The 18,433-nt window shown below is 55.3% G+C and overlaps 1 protein-coding gene across 1 annotated transcript; it reads left to right on the forward strand.

Annotated features, from left to right (window-relative positions):
* Positions 1-5,454: 5,454 nt before the first annotated feature.
* On the forward strand, positions 5,455-16,718 carry CPSF4L (cleavage and polyadenylation specific factor 4 like). Its single transcript, XM_058675747.1, has 7 exons — positions 5,455-6,162; positions 6,429-6,479; positions 8,033-8,185; positions 11,003-11,098; positions 12,203-12,296; positions 12,704-12,743; positions 16,536-16,718. The coding sequence occupies exons 1-7, from the start codon at positions 6,060-6,062 to the stop codon at positions 16,716-16,718; spliced, it is 720 nt and encodes a 239-aa protein (XP_058531730.1). The 5' UTR covers positions 5,455-6,059.
* The last annotated feature ends 1,715 nt before the right edge of the window (positions 16,719-18,433 follow it).

Consider the following 18,433-nt stretch of genomic DNA (forward strand, 5'->3'; position numbering starts at 1 on the left):
AAAAGCTGTGAGATACCACCTTGTCCAGGGCTGACTCTGAACCCCAAATATCCTGTCTTCTTCACGATAGGGGCCCTATTTTCAGGGAGAAGCCAAATCCCGGCCATCTCCTAGACCCCATGGACATGACCTTCCTAGCCCAGTACTAACTACACCGGATGGGCTGCCAGGAGTGTGGCTATGGGGCCACACAGACCTAAACTAGCAGTCTTTCAGAAGCTCCTTTAAACCTTTGGGACTTAGTTTCCTTTAAAATTTTTATTTTGTTTTTAATGTTGTTTACATAGCTGAGAGGGATGCCTGCCATGTGGCTCTCTGATCTGGGCGGGGAGGGTCAAGGGATGGCAGAAGGTAGATGGGATGGATGGTTCAATTTTTTTCTCCCATGTTTGCAGCAGGGGAAGGCAGCATCTTGGCTGCCGGGGACCCCTGTCCTGCTCCTCATGTGGCTGTTGTGAGGCCGATAGCTGTGCCTGACAGGAGGCAACTCAGAGCAGTAGTGGGACTGGTGTTGGGGCATAGTGGGGAGGGGCATAGTTGGGGCAGGGAGCTGGATAGGAAGTGGGTCCGCTGGGATTAGAACCGGTGCCCATACAGAATCCTGGCGTGTGCAAGGCGAGGATTTTAGCCTCAAGGCTACCATGCTGGGTCCAATGTCTTTTTTATATATGTATAAAAAGATGAGAGCAGTGGAGAGAGCAGGGCACACTGGCTCATTAACCCTGTGGCGGAATAGCAGCAGCTGAGAGTCCTTTGACTTTTCTTTCCTAACCCCATGGCTGTCCAGGGCCCCAGGTGCGCCAGGTCACACCTTACTGCAGCCCCTTCAGCAGAGCAGAAAGTCCCGCCCCATGACGCCTTTCATCAGCGGCGCTCCATGTGAAGAAGTGTCCCCTGAAACCTGGGGACAGACACCTGGTCCTGGGGCATCAAGTCATGGGCCTCCCAGGTGTCTTGATTGGGAACAAGCACCGGCGGAGGGGAGGTGCAAAGTCGCACAGTTCTTACGTCGTGGAAGGATGAGTCACATGGTTGCTATTCATCCTCAATCCCAAGAGAGGTCTCGCTTGTTGGTGTCACTTTGATGTAGCGCGTGGGGTTCGGAGAGGCGATCGAATTCCTGGCTAGAAGCCACAGCCTATACCTTTCCCATGAACTCAGGGTGTCTGTGTGGGAAGTGAGGCAGGTGAGAGAGATTTGTGGGAGGAAGGCATGGCCACACACGGTCCAGCAAAGCAGGGCCTTCGAGGCCAGAGGACTGAGTGCCGTGAGCACCCCACCCCCCACCCCGCCTCCACCACCCGGCCCTAAGGCCGTCTGTGCCCTCCTCTTGGGAGCCTTGTGGCTGAAGAGGGAAAGGAGCAGCGTGGTGATGACTCAGGAGGTTTGCAGTCGCAGTTCAATGTAATGATGGCGATTAAAAATTAACACCCGTGTTTGCGCAGCGACTCGAGCGTCTGCTTTGTGCCCAAGGATTAATTAATAAATGACAACACCAGAGCCAAGCCAAAGCTGCAGGGCACAGGAGACTGGGAAGTTCTAGTGGCACAACCTGGTGCTGGCCCCAGCCCCTCAAGGGCAGCAGTGGCACGTGTCTGGCCAGGGGTTCACTCACCGTCTTTTTTTTTTTTTTTTAGAAAAGATTTTTTGCTGGGGCCAGAGCTGTGGTGTTGTAGGCTAATCCTCCACCTGTGGCACCAGCATCCCACATGGACGCTGGTTCAGGTCCCAGCTGCTCCACTTCTGATCCAGTTCTCTGCTGATGGACCTGGAAGACCCAAAAGAAGCTCCTGGCTCCTGGCTTCAGACGGGCCCAGCTCTGGCCATTGTAGCCAGTGCATGGGGGATCTCTGCCTGTCTCTCTCTGCATTAAAAAAAATTTTTTAAGATTTATTTATTTTTATTGGAAAGGCAGATTTAGAGAGGAGAGACAAAGAAAATCTTCCATCTGCTATTGTACCAGCCCCCATAAAGAAAATGCTTTTAAAAAGATTTCTTAATTTATTTTTTGTAAGACAGGTTTACAAAGAGAAAAGAGGCAGAGCAAAAAGCACACAGAGACAGAGAGAGAGAGAGAGAGAGAGAGAGAGAGATCTGTTTGCTGATTCAGCCCCCAAATGTCCAGACTGCCTGGAGCTGGTCCAAAGCCAGGAGCTTCTTCCAGGCCTCCCATGTGGTGCAGAGATCCAAGCATTTGTGTCTTCCCAAGCTGCTTTCCCAGGCACATCAGCAGGGAGCTGGATCAGAAGTGGAGCAGCCGGGATTTGAACTGGCATCCAGATAAGATGCCAGCACATAGGCAGAGCTTAACTTGCTGCACCATGGCACCAGTTCCACACTTGCTGGTTTTAGACCACGGAGTGCTGGTCTACATTGGGAGCTGAGAGGTCATACACCTGAGGGGACAGGGCAGCCCTGGCTGGTGTCTCTAGGGCTTAGCAGACTCCCAGCTGCTCAGTGCACCAGGGTGAGGGCTCCCGAGACTGAATCTCTAGTTGAGTAAGGGTGTTTGCTTCCTGGGGCCTGCCTCAGTGACAAATGCCATAAACGTGGTGGGCCAAAGCCACAGAAATGTGTTCTTGAACTCCTTGTTGGCAAGAAGTACAAAACCAAGATGTCGACAAGTTGGGTCTTCCTGTGGGTTCTGTTCCAGGCCCCCGATTCCCAATCCCTGGGGGTGACTGGCTATCAGTTATCCCAGGCATCTCCTTGTAGTTGTGGAACCTCGGTCTATGTGTCTCCCCTGGGTCTGTGTGTCTCCCTCCTCTTCCTCTTAAGGACGCTTGCTATTGTGTCTAGGACTCTTGCTGACTCCAGGAGCAGCTTCTCTGCAGAGCCTTAACTGCAGGACACGTGCAGAGACAGAGACCCTGTTGCAAGCACCCTTATGGGGCACCACGTGTTAGGATTTTTTGGAGAGAGACAGGACTGCAAAATGAATTTTGAATAAGCAGAAAAAAACATTTATTTTATTTGGAAAGCAGAGGGACAGGGACCTTCTATCTGCTGGTTCGCTGTCCAGGTACCCACCGCAGCTGGGGCTGGGCCAGGCTGCAATCTGAAGTCAAGTGCTCCACCTGGGTCTCCCCAGAGAGAGCAGAGACTCAGGGGCTCAAAGCGTCTTCTGCTGCTTGCCAGTCTTGGCAGGGGCTGGATCAGAAGCAGAGCACCTGGGACTGGAACGAACATCCCCATGTGGCGTATGGGCATCCCAGCGGTTAACACAAACCAGCGTGCCAAATACCCACTCTGGTGCTATCATTCCTATGCCAAAGTGACAAGGAGTTCCTGGAAGAGAGCTGACCAGCACGCACCTGCAGGCCAGGTCTACACAGGTGGAATGGGCAGCAGAGGGGGCAGGCGGGCCGGAATTTGATGGGAAGAGGAGAAAAGCTAGCTGGAAACCCTACCCATGGCCATCCATCTTTATATTTTGAGATGTATTTATTTATTTATTTATTTGAAAGGCAAAGTGACAGAGAGAAGGTGAGACAGATAGAGACTGTCTGTCGTTGGTTCATGCCTCAAATGGCCGCAACACGTAGGCTGGGCCAGGCAGAAACTGGGAGCCAGGAGCCTGGAACTCCATCAGGGTCTCCCCTGTGACGGCAAAGACCCCGAGTACTTAGGCAAACTGCGTTTGCTTTTCTTAGGCTCATGAGCACAGAACTGGATTGGCAGTAGAACAGCCAGGACTCATGTGGCACATGTAGCTGGCAGGTGGCTTGGCTAGCTAGGCCACAACATGGCCCCATGACCATGTTACTGTCCTTCTCTAACACACCGCATACTCAGGTCACCAGAGAACTGGGAAGCCCCTTGGGTGATATCCCTGAGCTCTCATTTGTTTTAAGTTTTAAAATTTTCATTTTCTTTTTTTTTCAAGATGTGTGTTTTTTTTTTTATTGGAAAGTCACATATACAGAGAGGAGGAGAGACAGAGAGGAAGATCTTCCATCTAATGATTCACTCCCCAAGTGGCCACAACGGCTGGAGCTGAGCCAATTTGAAGCCAGGAGCCAGGAGCCAGGTCTCCCATGCAGGTGCAGGGTCCCAGGGCTTTAGGCCATCCTCAACTGCTTTCCCGGGTCATAAGCAGGGAGCTGGATGGAAAGCAGGGATGCTGGGATTAGAACCGGAGCCCATATGGGATCCTGGCGTGTGCAAGGTGAGGACTTTAGCCACTAAGCTAACATGCCGGATCCTCTCATTTGTTTCTTAAAGCATTCCCTAGGCACACCTCTCTCTGCGGCCCTCTTGATACTCCATCCATCTTCTCCTGCCTTCCCTGGAGAGGCCTCAGGCCCCAGGCCCCACTTGGTTCAGCATCCCTGATACAACACCTCGCTTCTTTCCTTGACCTATCCTGCTGAATCAAACCCCTGACCGTCCCTCCCCTGGCTGCATGTTGCCCATTGCCTTCCTACCATCAGCCTACCTTCTGGAATGTTCTCCCCTATCATCCTCTGCCTTCCATCCCCCTCCTGCCCCAGGCTCCTCCCACTCCAATGTGATTCTCTGTTATCTGCTTATGGCCAGCACTTGAAGGGCCGTTCCCGAGGATGGAGGACTCGGTCCTTGTATATATAGAGGTCCAGGGGACAAGCATGGAAGAAAACCAACAGGAGACCTTGGTTTGAATTCCAACCATGCTGCCTCCTCCTCAGCTGAACTGGGTGCCCTGCGATTTGAACCGTGTGCCCCAGGGTTCTTGGAGCCTGTCTGGCCTTCAAGGCTGCTGCTGGTGCAAGCCTTTGATGAGGCCGGCTGACAGATGACCTTGCTCTGGACCCTGTATCTTAGGAAGCCCTCATCTTCTGTAGCTCAGCCCGGGGGCTCCTAGTAGTCAGACTACAGGAGGCCTGTCTGGAACCTGCTGGATTCCTCCCAGCCCCTGCCAGCCCCACCTCGGCTCCAGGTGTCTTCCTCCCCGGCTGTTTTCTTTTCTGATCTGGAGTTCAAAAGAACAACAACCTCTTGGAACACTGGAAACAAAAGCCAACAGGCTGGCTCATGTTGGCCCAGCCAGCCAGCCAGCTGTGGCCTGCAGGGCACTGCCCACATGTCTGTACTCCATCCAGGTGCCCAGGGAAGAGGGCCTTGGATTTGTGGTTCTCCAGCCACCAAAGGCAGAGATGCCACTGTGAGAGCTGCAGGTGCAGTTGGCGACCAGGCCAGTTTGGGGCCAGGGCATGGAGCAGGGAGGACAAGCCTGCTTTCCTTAGAGCCCTAAAATATTCCTTTGAAAACATCCACCCCCTCACTTGTCCCCATGTCCTGGACCCTGCGGGCTGGGATGGTATAAGGATAATAAAACAACATTTGCATAGGAAGTTCCTTGACAAAGCACTTTCTCAGGGGTGGGGAGGTGCTAGGAGGCCACCCAGCCCAGGGCAACTTCCTCTGCCAGCCAGCCAGCCAGGCTGGGAATTATGTGCTTGGTAAACAAAGCACCACTCATCCAACTGCTTCTCCTCTGGAGATCTTCAGCACTTTCTGGGGAAGAGCTCACTTGGGGCTGTGGCTCAGGCCCAGAGCAGAGGTCCCCAGGTGAGAGCAGAGCTGGCAGAGGGGGAGCTGGTGGTGAGGGGGACACTCCCTCTGCAACCCATCACGGGCTCCTAAGCCCTGGCGGAATCCCAGCAGCCAGCCCTCTGGGAGCAGGTGGTGCAATCCTGGAGTTGCCTGTGGCTGCGTCTCAGGTGTGAGGTCTGAGCCAGGTTTGGGAACGTTTGCTCAAGCGGCCTGTGTGTGTTTGTAAAGCGTGGGTCTTTGCTAATCCCTCCCCCACCTCCCACTCCACTCTGTGGGGCTCTATACACAGTGTGGGGGTGTAGGGCCCTGGGGCAACTGCACCTGCATAGATGTGAGGAGAGAGGTAGCTGGCCCCACAACCCCTCTTTGGAGGAACACAGTGGAACAAATGGTATCGTTGAAGAGGCTGGGGGGCGGGCAGCACCAGACCCTGGCCCCTTAATGGCCCCCAATGAGCTATATAGCATGCACCTGCAGGACCCAGCCAGCACTTGCTAGACAGCTGTTCCCACAAGAGCTGGAAGATGCAGGAAGTCATTGCTGGCTTGGAGCGATTCACCTTCGCCTTCGAGAAGGATGTGGAGCTACAGAGAGGCACGGGGCTTCAGCCCTTCGAGGGCATGGACAGTGAGTGAGGAGGCCCCACTGCACCCCTCTCTGCTCAGGCTTTCTCTTCCATTTCTTCTGGACTCATTTTTCCAGACTGAGAAGGTAGAGAGAGGCCACCCGAGCTGCAGGCTTCAGAGTGTTGAGACTGGGGGCTGCCCTGCCCTCCAAGGGCCCAGACTTGGGGTCTCACAGGTGTGAACTTGGTTTGGGGAAGCTTCCGTGGTCTTGTTTGGGGAAGCTGCCTTCTTCCCACTGCTTCCCTCTCTTCCCCAATCTCCCTCCAGAATCGGGCTCAGCTGTATGCAACTTCTTCAATAAAGGACTCTGTGGGAAAGGTGAGTGAACAGCCCGGCTGGGCTGCACTGGGCAGGGGAGGGCAGGACTCGGTCTGGCCTGGGCAGGCGAGGCAGGGATGGGGCCGAATCTCCGTGTTATAGGTGGCAAAGGTCTCCAAGGAGCCCGCCACTCCCTAAGATTCCCCCAGCGTCAGCAGCATCTGTGCCCAGGTGACCATTCCCCTGCCTTCAGGCCTGGAGGGTATGCGTTCTCAGAAGACGCCAGCTCCTTATTCTGATTCTCCTTCCTCCCTAAATCAGCAGGACACTGGCCTGTTGTCCCATGTCCACACGTGCTCCTTAGGCCCCTTGGAATTTCTGGCCTTTGTCTCCAAAATGCTTCTCCCAGCATCCTGTGCCCCCCCTGCCCTGGCTTTGGCTCACGCACCACCCTCTGCCGAGCCCCTGTCCCCAGACCCAGCCAACCCGGAAGAGGGCTGACTTGAATATGGGGTGGAGGGGGGTGCTCTCAATTTTTCTGCTGGCTTATAAACCACCTTGAGGCTCTTCCCAGAGAAAGATACAGTCGCAAAACCAAACCAAGCCTCATATGCCATTGTAGGGGTTCCCAGCCACGCCCCACATGGCCCCAAGCCTGTCTGATCCTGATCTAGGGTCAGAAACCAGCGCGAGTTAGGGACCTGCGCTGACATCCAGAGGTTTTGTCAAAACTGGGAGGTCTTGGAGCCTTGTTTGGGTGACAGTGGGGCCAGAAGGGCCCATGAGTCCTCCAATCACTTAGGGTCTTGGGTGGCCAGCACCATGCAGGCTGGGGCAAAGTTTGAAGTGATATCTCCTTTGTTAACCTATGCAGCATCTAGAGCAGTGGTTCTTATGACCCCCTGTCGTTGCTGTGGAAGGTAAAGCCGGGGAGTCCTTGGGGTGTGGTGCGAATGCCTTCTCTGCATCCCCCAGTCCATGGAAGAGTTGGCTATTTGTGGGGCCTGGCTTGCTCAGAAACCTGGCAACAGGAAGGTTCCTGCAGGTGATGGTGATGTGAACAAAATGGGTACAGCTGTATGCCAGGCCCTGGCAAGCCTTAAGACACAGTTTCCGTGTTGCCCTGGTAGACCTTGGGAGTCAGGAAACTCAACATTTGTTTTTCGAATCTTATGATTTATTTATTTGGAGGGTAGAGTTATATATAAAGAGATACAGAGAAAGACAGAAAAAGGTCTTCCACCCACTGAGTCAATCCTCAGATGGTCATGATGACAGGAGGTGGGCTTAAAACAAACCCCTCCAAACCCCATGTTGGACGAAGGGACGCAAGTACTTGAGCCATTTTCTGCTGCCTTCCCCACATTAGCAGGGAAGTGGAGCAGCCCGGACTCCAACTGGCACCCGTACAGGAAGGCAGGATGGTGGTGTCACGGCCAGCAATTTATCTGCCGCTCCACATTGTGGGGCCCCAACATTTGTTCCTTCTAGATGTGAACTCAGTAGGCCCATCATGGGCACCTACTGTGTGCCAGGGGCGGGGCTGGGTGAGGGGGCATGGGGCGGGTGGGCGGGGGGTGAGGCCTCTCCAGCAGGTGTGCTGACGTCTGCAGGGAGGCTCTGCCCCTTCCGGCATGAACGTGGGGAGAAGACGGTGGTGTGCAAGCATTGGCTGCGGGGGCTGTGCAAGAAGGGTGACCACTGCAGGTTCCTGCACCACTACGACACCTCTAGGATGCCCGAGTGCTACTTTTACTCCAAGTTCGGTAATACCCTGCCAGGCTCAGCTCTCATCTGGGGAGGGGGTGGCAGTGATGAGACTGGAAGGAAAGGGGCTGGGCATGTCTCAGGGGAACCAACCTGGCCTTCTTCCAAAGAGTTGTGCTCCAGGAGACTAGGGCCCGCCCCAAAAGGACGGGCCTGGAGGGGGTTGTTTCCCTCTCCCAGGCTGGCCAAGGAAACCTCCAGACTGTTGGGAAGTGAGTCGGGAACCCCAGGGTGGGTCCTGGCCAGGGCTTCCCAAGCATCAGGCCTGCCTGTGAAGGAAGCTCCTGCACTGTTGCCTTGCTATGGGTAACTCATACTTTAGAGCAGCCCTTTGCATGGCTTGTTGGAGATGAAAGGTAAGCTGTAAGCCCAAGCCCGCAAGGCTCAGAGGTCTGCCCCGAGGTGCGTGTGGTCAGGGCTGCACCTCCCTTCTGGCCTTGAGTCCTCCTTTCAAGGCGCAAAGGGAAGTCATGGCTGCCATCCACCACCTCACTAGAGGATGGGAGGTGGGGGTGGCGTGTGTGTGTGTGTTTCAGGGTCTGTCCTTCCCCATGGATTTCTCGGTGCTTCTCAGGGCTGGAAGGAGCCTGAAGGATGATGCAGTCTAGAGGTTTCCGAAAGACGGCCCTGCAGAGAGAGCTGGGACCAGGTGCCAACTCCAGCACCCCCTCTGTGTGGTTGTTCCAAGACATGTGAACTCAGCTACGCTGTGTGACCTATGGTTAGAACCTTACAAGTGAAAGTCAAAATCTTCCTCATTCCCATGGGTTGACATTCTTCTTCTTTTTAAATTGACAAGTCAGATATAAAGAGAGGAGGCAGAGAGACATAGAGGAAGATCTGTCTGTGGATTCAACTCCCCAAGTGGCTGCAATGGAGTTGTGCCAGTCCAAAGCCCGGAGCCCGGAGCCTCTTCTGGGCTCCCACTCAGTGCAGGGTCCTGTGGCTTTGGACCATCCTCAACTGCTTTCCCAGGCCACAAGCAGGGAGCTGGATGGGAAGCAGGGCCGCAAGGATTAGAACCGGTGTCCATATGGGATCCTGGTGCATGTAAGGCAAGGATTTTAGCTGCTAGGCTATTACGCTGGGCCCGACATTCTTCTTGAAGAAGGTGGTGTGGGGAGGTGTGGGAAGGGCAAAGGGCAGTTGGGAAGGGCTAGATGGTCTTCCTCTGCTCCTGGGAGAGTTGAGTTTAAGGTGTGTGGGCGGCTCCTGAAGGTGGGCTGGAAGCTGAGGCGCTGCTGCCACCTGCTGGCTAGGAGGAGAGGCAGGCAGGGCCATGTGTCCAGGCTGGGGCGCCAGGGCCAGGGCATTGCAGAGAGCTCTTCCAGGGCCCAAGGTGCATCCAAATGTGCTTGGAAAATGGGACAAAAAGGGTTAGGTTTCTTTAGGAGTGAGAGCATTTTTGAAATCCGTGCGTGGTTTTCTGCGAGTATTGTGAAGATCCTGTTGAATGTTGACCGGCCCGTAGGGGGTGAAGTCCTTGGAGTCCCCTTAGAAGGCCCAGGCCTAGGCCAATACTCTACCAAGAGCTGTGTACTGGTGGTGAGCACAGGAGGCCCTTGGCAGCGCTGGGACACCCAGAGGAGTGGGTGTGGGTGTTCCCTCTCCAAGTGCCGGTGTCCCCTTCTGGGGAGGTAACAGGACGGGTAGGAAACCAGGGCCACCTTCTTCACGTGCACTCGTGCTGTGTGGAGGCCTGGACAGATCGATTCGGAACGGCCCGCGGGAAGCCCAGACAGACGCCAGCAGGCTCCTTGGAGCTCTGATAAGCACCGGGCCATCAGCGTTGAAGGAGGCGGAAAGGGGAAACAGGCACAGCCATCCCCTTGTTGGACAGGAGTAGGGGCTGCTGGACTCTTCCTTGTGCACTCAGAGTTCTCCATGGCCCTGACAGTGTGCCTGGGTGTGCTCTGCTACAGGGCCGCCGCCTCTAGGGATACCAGTGCAAAGCCAGGCTGGCCCCTTCATGGACAGACCACAGGCTGGGCTTAGGAGAAACACACGTGCTGCTTGGGGCAGCCTCTTTCCGCCTTGGTGCCAATTTATTTTTTGAAAGAGTTACAGAGAACGCGCTTCCATCCACTGGTTTCCTCTCCAGGTGGACACAATAGCCATCATTGGGCCAGATTGAAGCCAGGAGCTTCTTCCAGATTTCTCATGTGGGTGTAGGGTCCCCAGCACTTGGGCTCATCGGGTACATTAGCGGGGAGCTGCATTGGAAGTGGAGCAGCTAAGACTCGAACTGGTGCTTACTTGACACATTGTTGAAGACAGCACCTTTACCCACTATGCCACAATGCCAGCCCCATCGGGGGTTGTCCCAGGCACAGTGCCAGAGAGCTGGCTAAGGAGCAGAGCAGCCATGACTCAAGACGGTGCTCCCAACAGTTGCCGATGTCTCAGAGGGTACCGTAACCGGCTGCTTCCTCAGGGCCCGTGTGAAGCAGTGCCCTGCTTATCCATGCCCTGGCATGGCTGCCCTGGGCCCTGGGAGCAGCATGGGTGCCACAGCACAGGCCAAGAGCAGAACTGGCCCACAGCACATGGCAACTTCTGCCTTCAAATCCTTGGTCTTTTGGCAGTGTCTCATTGCCTTGGGTTTCTGCCACTCGGCTCCACCCTCCTTACTTAGATCATAGGAAGGCTTAGCAATATAGTTGCTGTTCTCACACAAACCCCCAAACTGCTAAGGATCGAACGAAAGGCCAGTGGCTTTGGGCAGGAGAGAGGGGTGGAGCAGTCCAGCTGGGGAGGTGGAAGTGATGCAAAGACATGCCCGCTTCGATGCCAAGCACGCTGCTGGGCCTTTGCAGGTGACTGCAACAAGAAGGACTGTTCCTTCCTGCACGTGAAGCCAGCTTCCAAGTCCCGGGACTGCCCTTGGTATGACCAAGGCTTCTGCAAGGATGGTGAGGCCTTGACAGATGGGGGCTTGGGTGGTCAGCGCAGAGGGGCTCTCTGTGGGGGTGGGGCTGATGCCCTGGGCAGTGTAGAGCCCACAGAAGGCCTTTCTGGGGCTCTCTCTCCAGGAGGGGGAATCGTGGGCACAGTGGTTTCTGGGGATCAGATCCTACCTTCAGCAGCGATAGGCTGCATGACCGTGAGCAGCGACTGGACCACAGGAAGTCCTCAGCAGGGAGGTGCCCAGTTCATCTGCATTCTCTTCTCCACTTTGCCCACCTGGGCGTGGCATGGGATGGGGGCAGTCCCAGAGTTACTGAAGTGTGTCCTGTCTGGCCAAAATGTCGGGGGCGGGGGAGGCTCCTGGACAGGGTCCCTGCACCAGATCTCTGCTTTCCCTGTGTTTTAGGCTGCGTTGTGCTTACCGAGGCCTTAGCTCTGCTGGTTTGGGGTAGGAGTGTGAGGTGTGACCACGGAGGGCCAGCTTCTCCTTAGCTGTCCGTTCTAGAGCTAACGAGTGAAAGGCAGCACATTTTGTTTCACACCCAGACAAGTCCTCTGGGACACCAGGTGTGTTGGCCATATCTTGAACCTCCCCGTCTCAGAACCTGCAGCTGGGGTCACCCCAGACACCCTCTGAGGGGTGTCTATGCACCGCCTCCCTAGGTCTCCTGGCTTGCAGTGGGCGCCTTCAGCAGGAGGATTGAATACCCGCTTTGCTCTTCCCAGTCAGTTTCCCCTTTTGCTCAAATGTACACGTTCCCTCCGCTCCAGATTTGTTTTGGAAGCCAGTGTTGAAGAAAGGGAAGGGCTAGAGATCTTTCGTCCCATGATTTATTCCCCACAAGGCCAGAACAGCCAGTGCTGGGCCAGGTCAAATCCATGGGCTTCTTCCGGGTTTTCCGTGCAGGTGGGAGGAGCCCAAGGACTTGGAGCATCATCCACTGCTGTCTCCAGGCCGCCAGCAGGGAGGAGGATTAGAGATGGAGTAGCTGGGACTTGAAGCAGCATCCTTATGGGATGCAGGCATCACAGGCAATGGTGTTACCCACCACGCCACAGCACAGGCCCCTCAAATCCACTGTTTTGACAGTTTTCTCTTTGCCCTGCAGGCCCCCTGTGTAAATACCGCCATGTGCGCAAAATAATGTGTCTCCGCTATTTCTTTGGTTTCTGCCCTGAAGGGCCCAGGTGCCAGTTTGCCCAGTAAGTGTGACCCCTCCACGTCCAACTTCCCCCACCCCTGAGTGCTGGCCCAGCCTTCTAGGTGTATAGATCTTTTGTCCCTTCACTGGCACAAGCTAGAGAATGCGAAGGCCCACAGCATTTGCCCTGCGTCCTTGCCCTGACCCTGGAAGTCATGGTGCCATTGGCTGCTCAAACTCCAGCCTGCCCCATTCCCGTACTCATGCCGGGGTGGGCATTGACAATGGCCACCCTCACACACTGCTCTAGGGACTGGTCACAGCCACTCCCCGCCACGCTCTGCAGCGCTGCCTCACTCCCTGAAGGGTCCTGAAATATGAGCTACCCAGCAGGCTGATGTAGAGCATGTTAGTGCAGAGCAGGGATGGTGAGAATCCACCTGTAATTCTCTCTCTGCATTTCTTTAGTCCCAAGATCAATCTTGCCTTCAACCCGAGTTACCGGAAGGTGAGTGCATGCAGGCAGGGGCCCCATGTGCCTCCCTCCCCTTTTCCCATGCCTCCCCAACCCAGCTCTGACTGTCCCAAGCCCCAGTACCCTCTTCCAGCACCTGCTGAGCCCTCACCCTGCGGAAAGCACACATCCTCCCTCCTTCACCATCTCTCTGCTATGGGTAGGACTTCTTCCCAAATTCGGCTTTTCCATAGCTAAAACAGGTGCAGTTGTTGTTCTAGGACCCAGGACCCAGCTCAGGACTTGGGGTCTGACCCAGGTTCTGACACGTGCCCAGACCCTCCTGATGCCAAGTGCTGATGAGCGAGCCCACATCCAAGGGTGTGCAAGCAGCGACTCGCAGGCTAGGCTGAGCTGCTGCCTGCATTCCTACAACAGGGGAGCCAAGTGTGGTTTTATAGAGCTTGGGGGAAGAAATAAAAATATTTTGTGACATGTGCAGATGAGTAGCTCCATGCTTTGCCGAGTTTGACTGCAATGGGGCCACCTGCAGGTGTTGGAGGTGGGGCCTCATGGGAGGGGCTCTGGCAGTGGGTGGAGCCTTGCTGCAGGGTCAGTGAACTCTCACCCAAGTCCAAGTTAGTTACCATGGAGCATGCTGTGGGCTTGGCTCGCTTGGCCCATGTTCTTCCTTTGCTTCCTTTGTCATACTCCTGTTTGCACACACACCCTTGTCTTTAAAAAAAAATTAAGATTCATTGATTTGAAAGGCAGAATTATACAGAGAGAAGGAGAGACAGAGATCTTCCATCCACTGATTTACTCCAGTCTCAACGACCAGAGCTGAGCTGCTCCACAGCCAGGAGCTTCTTCTGGATCTCCCATGTGGGTGCAGGAACCCAAGCACTTGAGCTGTCCTCTGCTGCTTTCCCAGGCCATAAGCAGGGAAGTGGAGCAGCCAGGATACGAACCGGTGCCCATGTGGGACCCCAGTGCTGCAGGCCAAGCCACAGGGCTGGCCTGTACCCTGGAGCGGCACAGGGCCCTCACCCAAAGCTGAGCTGCAGCAGGTGCCAATTCTGGGGTTTCTGGCCTCAGGAGCTGTGGGCTAAGGGCACCTCTTTGCTTTGTAAATGGCCCTGTCCCGGGTGCTGTCTTGTGGACCGCGGGGGACTGCCACAGGGATGTTGATGCGCTGTTCGTGGTGGCAGTTCTCAGGCCCAAGATGGCAGAGCTGGGTAATGTTCACTGTTTGACCTTACACTGATAATGTCTGCTGACTCCTGGTCATGATGATTGCGTGTCAGGATGACATTTAAGTGTGACACAGGCCAGGCAGGAGCGCCAGCAGTGGGGACACAGCCTGGTCTCTTGGCCATCCCAGAGACAAGGAGGGAAGTGGCACTGGAGGAAGGCAGCCCATGCCGACTCTGGCTGGAAGGGGCTGCCATCTGCCGTGACTCCGGGAACTTCCCACGTTACTGACGAAGCATCCCATCAGCAATTAAAGCTGCACATGAAGCTGCTTCCAGCCTGAGCGTGTGGCCAACACCCACCCTGCATATCAGCGCCACGTCTTTATGGGGGTGGAGGCTGGGTGCCTGCCTGCTGGGGCTCTTGGTGACTGCCCCAGGACACAGCCCCCTGGCTGCTCCTGCTGCAGAATTTCACCAGCTTCCTGGCAGATGGCCTGCTGGTCCATCACTGGGTGAGACGAGGGCCTGTGCTCGCCCTGCCTTGGGCTCAGCACTGGGGAGCAGGGCCTGGGTGTGACGGAGCAGGCTGGCTGGGCAGGGCAGGGTGGGCGGAGCTGGGTTCTAGGAGTGAGATTTCAGAGAATGGTGGTGTGTGTGTGGGGGGGAGTCTTGCTGAGCAAATGTCACAGTGTGGAAGGTCACAACCAACTGTTCCTTTGGCAAGGCTGGTCCTAGAAAGGCTGATAAGGTTTCTTGCTCCTCAGCTTTTTCATGTATATGGAAATCCTTAGGAAAGGGGGAGAGGGACAGAATTTGGCCAAGGAGAGAAGGTAGCACCTAGGTGTTCTTTTTCTTTTGTAAACTTCTTTGTTACCTTTTGGTTTATCAGGATGAAAAAAATCACACCTTTATGAGATAGCTTTCCATGGGTCCCTGGGTTTGATTAAAAAAAAATTTTTATTTTTATTGGAAAGTCAGATATACAGAAAGGAGAGACAGGAAGATCTTCCATTAGTTGATCCCCAAGCAGCTGTAATGGCCAGAGCTGAGCCCAGCTGAAGCCAGGAGCCTCTTTTGGGTCTTCCACACGGGTGCAGGGTCCTAAGGCTTTGGGCCATCCTCGACTGACTGCTTCCCCAGGCCACAAGCAGGGAGCTAGATGGGAAGCGAGGCTGCCGGGATTAAAACCTGTGTTTAGCTGCTAGGCTACTGTGCCAGGCCCTGGGTTTGATTTTGTTTTGTTTTTGGGTTTGATTTTTGTATTCTCCCAACAGCCTAGTGATACCAGCATGATAGGAGAGAAGGTGGGACCCTGGATTTTCTGGCCCTTCCAGAGCCTCGCTCTCTGGGACTGCCGGTCTGGCCCTCAATCTTGGGCCTTGATAGGATACATACCATGTATGAGCACCAGGGCGCAGGAGCCCAGTGGGTCGTTCCCCCAGGCCATCTTTTACAAAAAATCCTGCATTCCCCTCCTCAGCTGCGAGACAAACCCCTGTGCTCTCAGTGGTCAGACTCCACAGCCCTCGCTGGGAGAACTGCAAACTCCTTCTCCACCTCTTCCTCCTTCATGTATCAGTTTTTTCCCCCTTTATTCATTTTTATTGGAAAGTCAGATTTACAGAGCCAAGAAGAGACAGATAAAAAGATCTTCCACCTGCTGGCTCACTCCCCAGGGGGCTGCAATGGCTGGGGCTGAGCTAGCCAGGAGCCAGGAGCCAGGAGTCAGGAGCTTTCCCCTGTTCTCCCACACGGACACAGGGTTCCAAGCATTTGGACCTTCTTCCACCGCCTTCCCATGCGCCTCAGCAGGGAGCTGGGTCAGAAGTGGAGCAGTCAAGACTTGAGTAGGTGTTGCAAGTGGCAGATTAATGTGCTGTGCCACAACACCAGGACCTTGGTGGCCCCTCCACATGCTGCTCTGTTCCCAGTGCTCCCGAGAGCCACTGGCAGCCTGAACAGGGCACATGGCCACTCCTGTTTATCCTGTAAGGGAGTATGTGAATGACGGAACTGGAGGCATACTGACGGGCAGCAGGATGCAGGTGCACCCCCAAGGCTGCAGGGCATGGGCCACCTGGATCACTGCTCTCGCTCAGCTCCTGCACTCCTGCCCGTGGCCCCTCTCCTATTCCTGCGGCCTCCATGGCTGCAGGAAACTGCCCATGGCAGGCAGCGTTCTTACGCACGCCAGCTGCTGCCATGGATGACTTAGGTTTAAGACACATTTGTGTCCTACGTAGGGGATTCTGGGGCAGTGGATGACCCAAATAGTGGCTTGTTTGGGTTGGGGGAGAGCAGCTAGTGACACGGGACATTCCATGTTAAGCCAGGCAAGTCATTGCCGAAGTCGAACACTAAAGCAATTCAGTGCCCCCCAAAAGGCAGGCGAGCTAAGTAGAACTTTCTGGAAGAACGGAAAGAGCAACAAGGCGGTGTGGGAGGTAGGCCCAGCCCCACGCCTCTGGTCGGTGAGGGCAGATGCCTGGCTTTGAGGAGCTGGAAGGTCAAGGGTGCAGAGGAATGTCTGCCGGGAAGTCATGGTTAGGAGTCTGAATTCCCCTTCAAGCTGCTTGGGCTGCTGTGTGACAAAGCACTTAGCTATGTGGGCCAATTGCTTCACCTCCTCAAGCTTGTTCCCCCCTTCTAGAAGATGAGCAAGACATGGCCTGTGTCACGGGGCCATTGTAAGGACAAAATGAGAAAGTGCAAGCTGACACCAGTGCATGGGTTTAAAGAGAAGCAACGAATCCGCCCGGTGTGGCAACCTGTAGTCCAGCTGCCAGCCAGGGCCAGCCAGGGCCAGCGGGGTGCAGCAGCCGTGGAGGGCTGAGGCTACATGGCCCCTAAGACCTGTGACCCTGGGCAAGGCCCTTTGCCCCCCAATCATTTCCTCTCCTGAACCCGCCAAGGGAGTCTGTAGAATACAAGGAGGGTTTGGTGGAGGATTATTCTAGAAGCAACCTGGTAGGCACTGGGAAGCACCTTAGAAGAGGCTTCCAGGGTCTGTTTCTGGAAGATTCTCTCCCGACAGAACGTGCTCCCACCTTCCAACCCCGAACAACTAAGAAGCATGAGTGTCCCTGTGGAAGAACACAATTTGCGAAGTCAGCAGAAAAGGCACCCATGGTGCTGTAAGAAATGCTTGCTGGTCCTTCAAAAGGACGGAGAGACGGGCCCGGCGGCGTGGCCTAGTGGCTAAAGTTCTCGCCTTGAACGCGCCAGGATCCCATATGGGCGCTGGTTCTAATCCCGGCAGCTCCACTTCCCATCCAGCTCCCTGCTTGTGGCCTGGGAAGGCAGTCGAGGACAGCCCAGGGCTTTGGGACCCTGCACCCGCGTGGGAGACCTGGAGGAGGTTCCTGGTTCCCGGCTTCAGATCGGCGCGCACCGATCATTGCGGCTCACTTGGGGGGTGAATCATCAGATGGAAGATCTTCCTCTCTGTCTCTCCTCCTCTCTGTATATCTGACTGTAACAAAATAAACAAATCTTTAAAAAAATAAAAGGACGGAGAGACTGAATCACATTTACAAACCGTGTCTCCTCCCGCAGGATTGCAGCTCGCAGGGCTTTCTGCTGAAGGCTGAAGGCTGTTTACTCACAGGTGGGCTCCAGAGGACAGCTGGGCTCATGTGACTAAGCCTACTGCTGAGGTTCTGCAGCGGGGCGTGGCCAGGCTCAGGGGAGACTGGGTGCCTCTGGACTGGCAGCTCGGTAAGAGGCTGGGTTTGAGGCATCAGGATTCATAGGAAGATTTCTGTGGAAATGGGCGTGGAGGTTGTCGGAGAATCTTCTAGAAGGATGTGGAAGCCTGGCGGGGGGGGCTGTCTCTTGGGCCCAAGGCAGTACACATCAGGTTACAGCAGAGACAGGCTGGGACGAAGGCAAGCCTGGTAGGAATGGCGTGAATTTGGACTTCCTGTTTAGATAGCACTCACTGTCTTCAAGGTAAAATCCAGCAATCCTGTGACTTCAGGGTGGATGGGGAATCCAGGGGGATAGATGCTCATGGCCTTGTCTGCCTCGGGGAAGGCTGTGGAGCCTGGACTGCTGCACTCCGAGACCCCACAGGGCTCTGTGCAGGGCAGGAAGCCACGTGGGAGTTGGTCCGGGCAAAGAAGGGGGCACTCAGGCAGGAAGCAAGCACTGGGACAGTGTAAGCAAAGACCCTGCTTGATGTCCTCCGCCCCAAAACTCACCCCAAGGTCCCAGGGTGGTGATATTAGGTGCAGGGACACGGGAGTGCCTGCTTAGAGGGCAGGTGGGCGACAGAGTCCTCGCCAGAAACTAGCCCTGTCCGACTCTGATCTTGACCTTGCAGGCCCCAGGGCCGAGCCAGTCTCTGTGTGTTCTCGGGGCAGGCCTCGGCACCAAGCAAGCCTGTGAATGTCAGCTGGGTTTAGGTGGACGACACTGAGGCTCTCCCATGGTTAAGCTTAGTGTTTGGATGGAGTCTAATGGCAGGCGAGGTTTCAGAACAATGGCTGTTGAGGAAGTCGCTCCTGGATTAGACCCTGCTGGGATTTAGACAGACGCCGTCACAGC

Source organism: Ochotona princeps, chromosome 17 (assembly GCF_030435755.1).
Source record: "Ochotona princeps isolate mOchPri1 chromosome 17, mOchPri1.hap1, whole genome shotgun sequence".
Classification (NCBI taxonomy): domain Eukaryota; kingdom Metazoa; phylum Chordata; class Mammalia; order Lagomorpha; family Ochotonidae; genus Ochotona; species Ochotona princeps.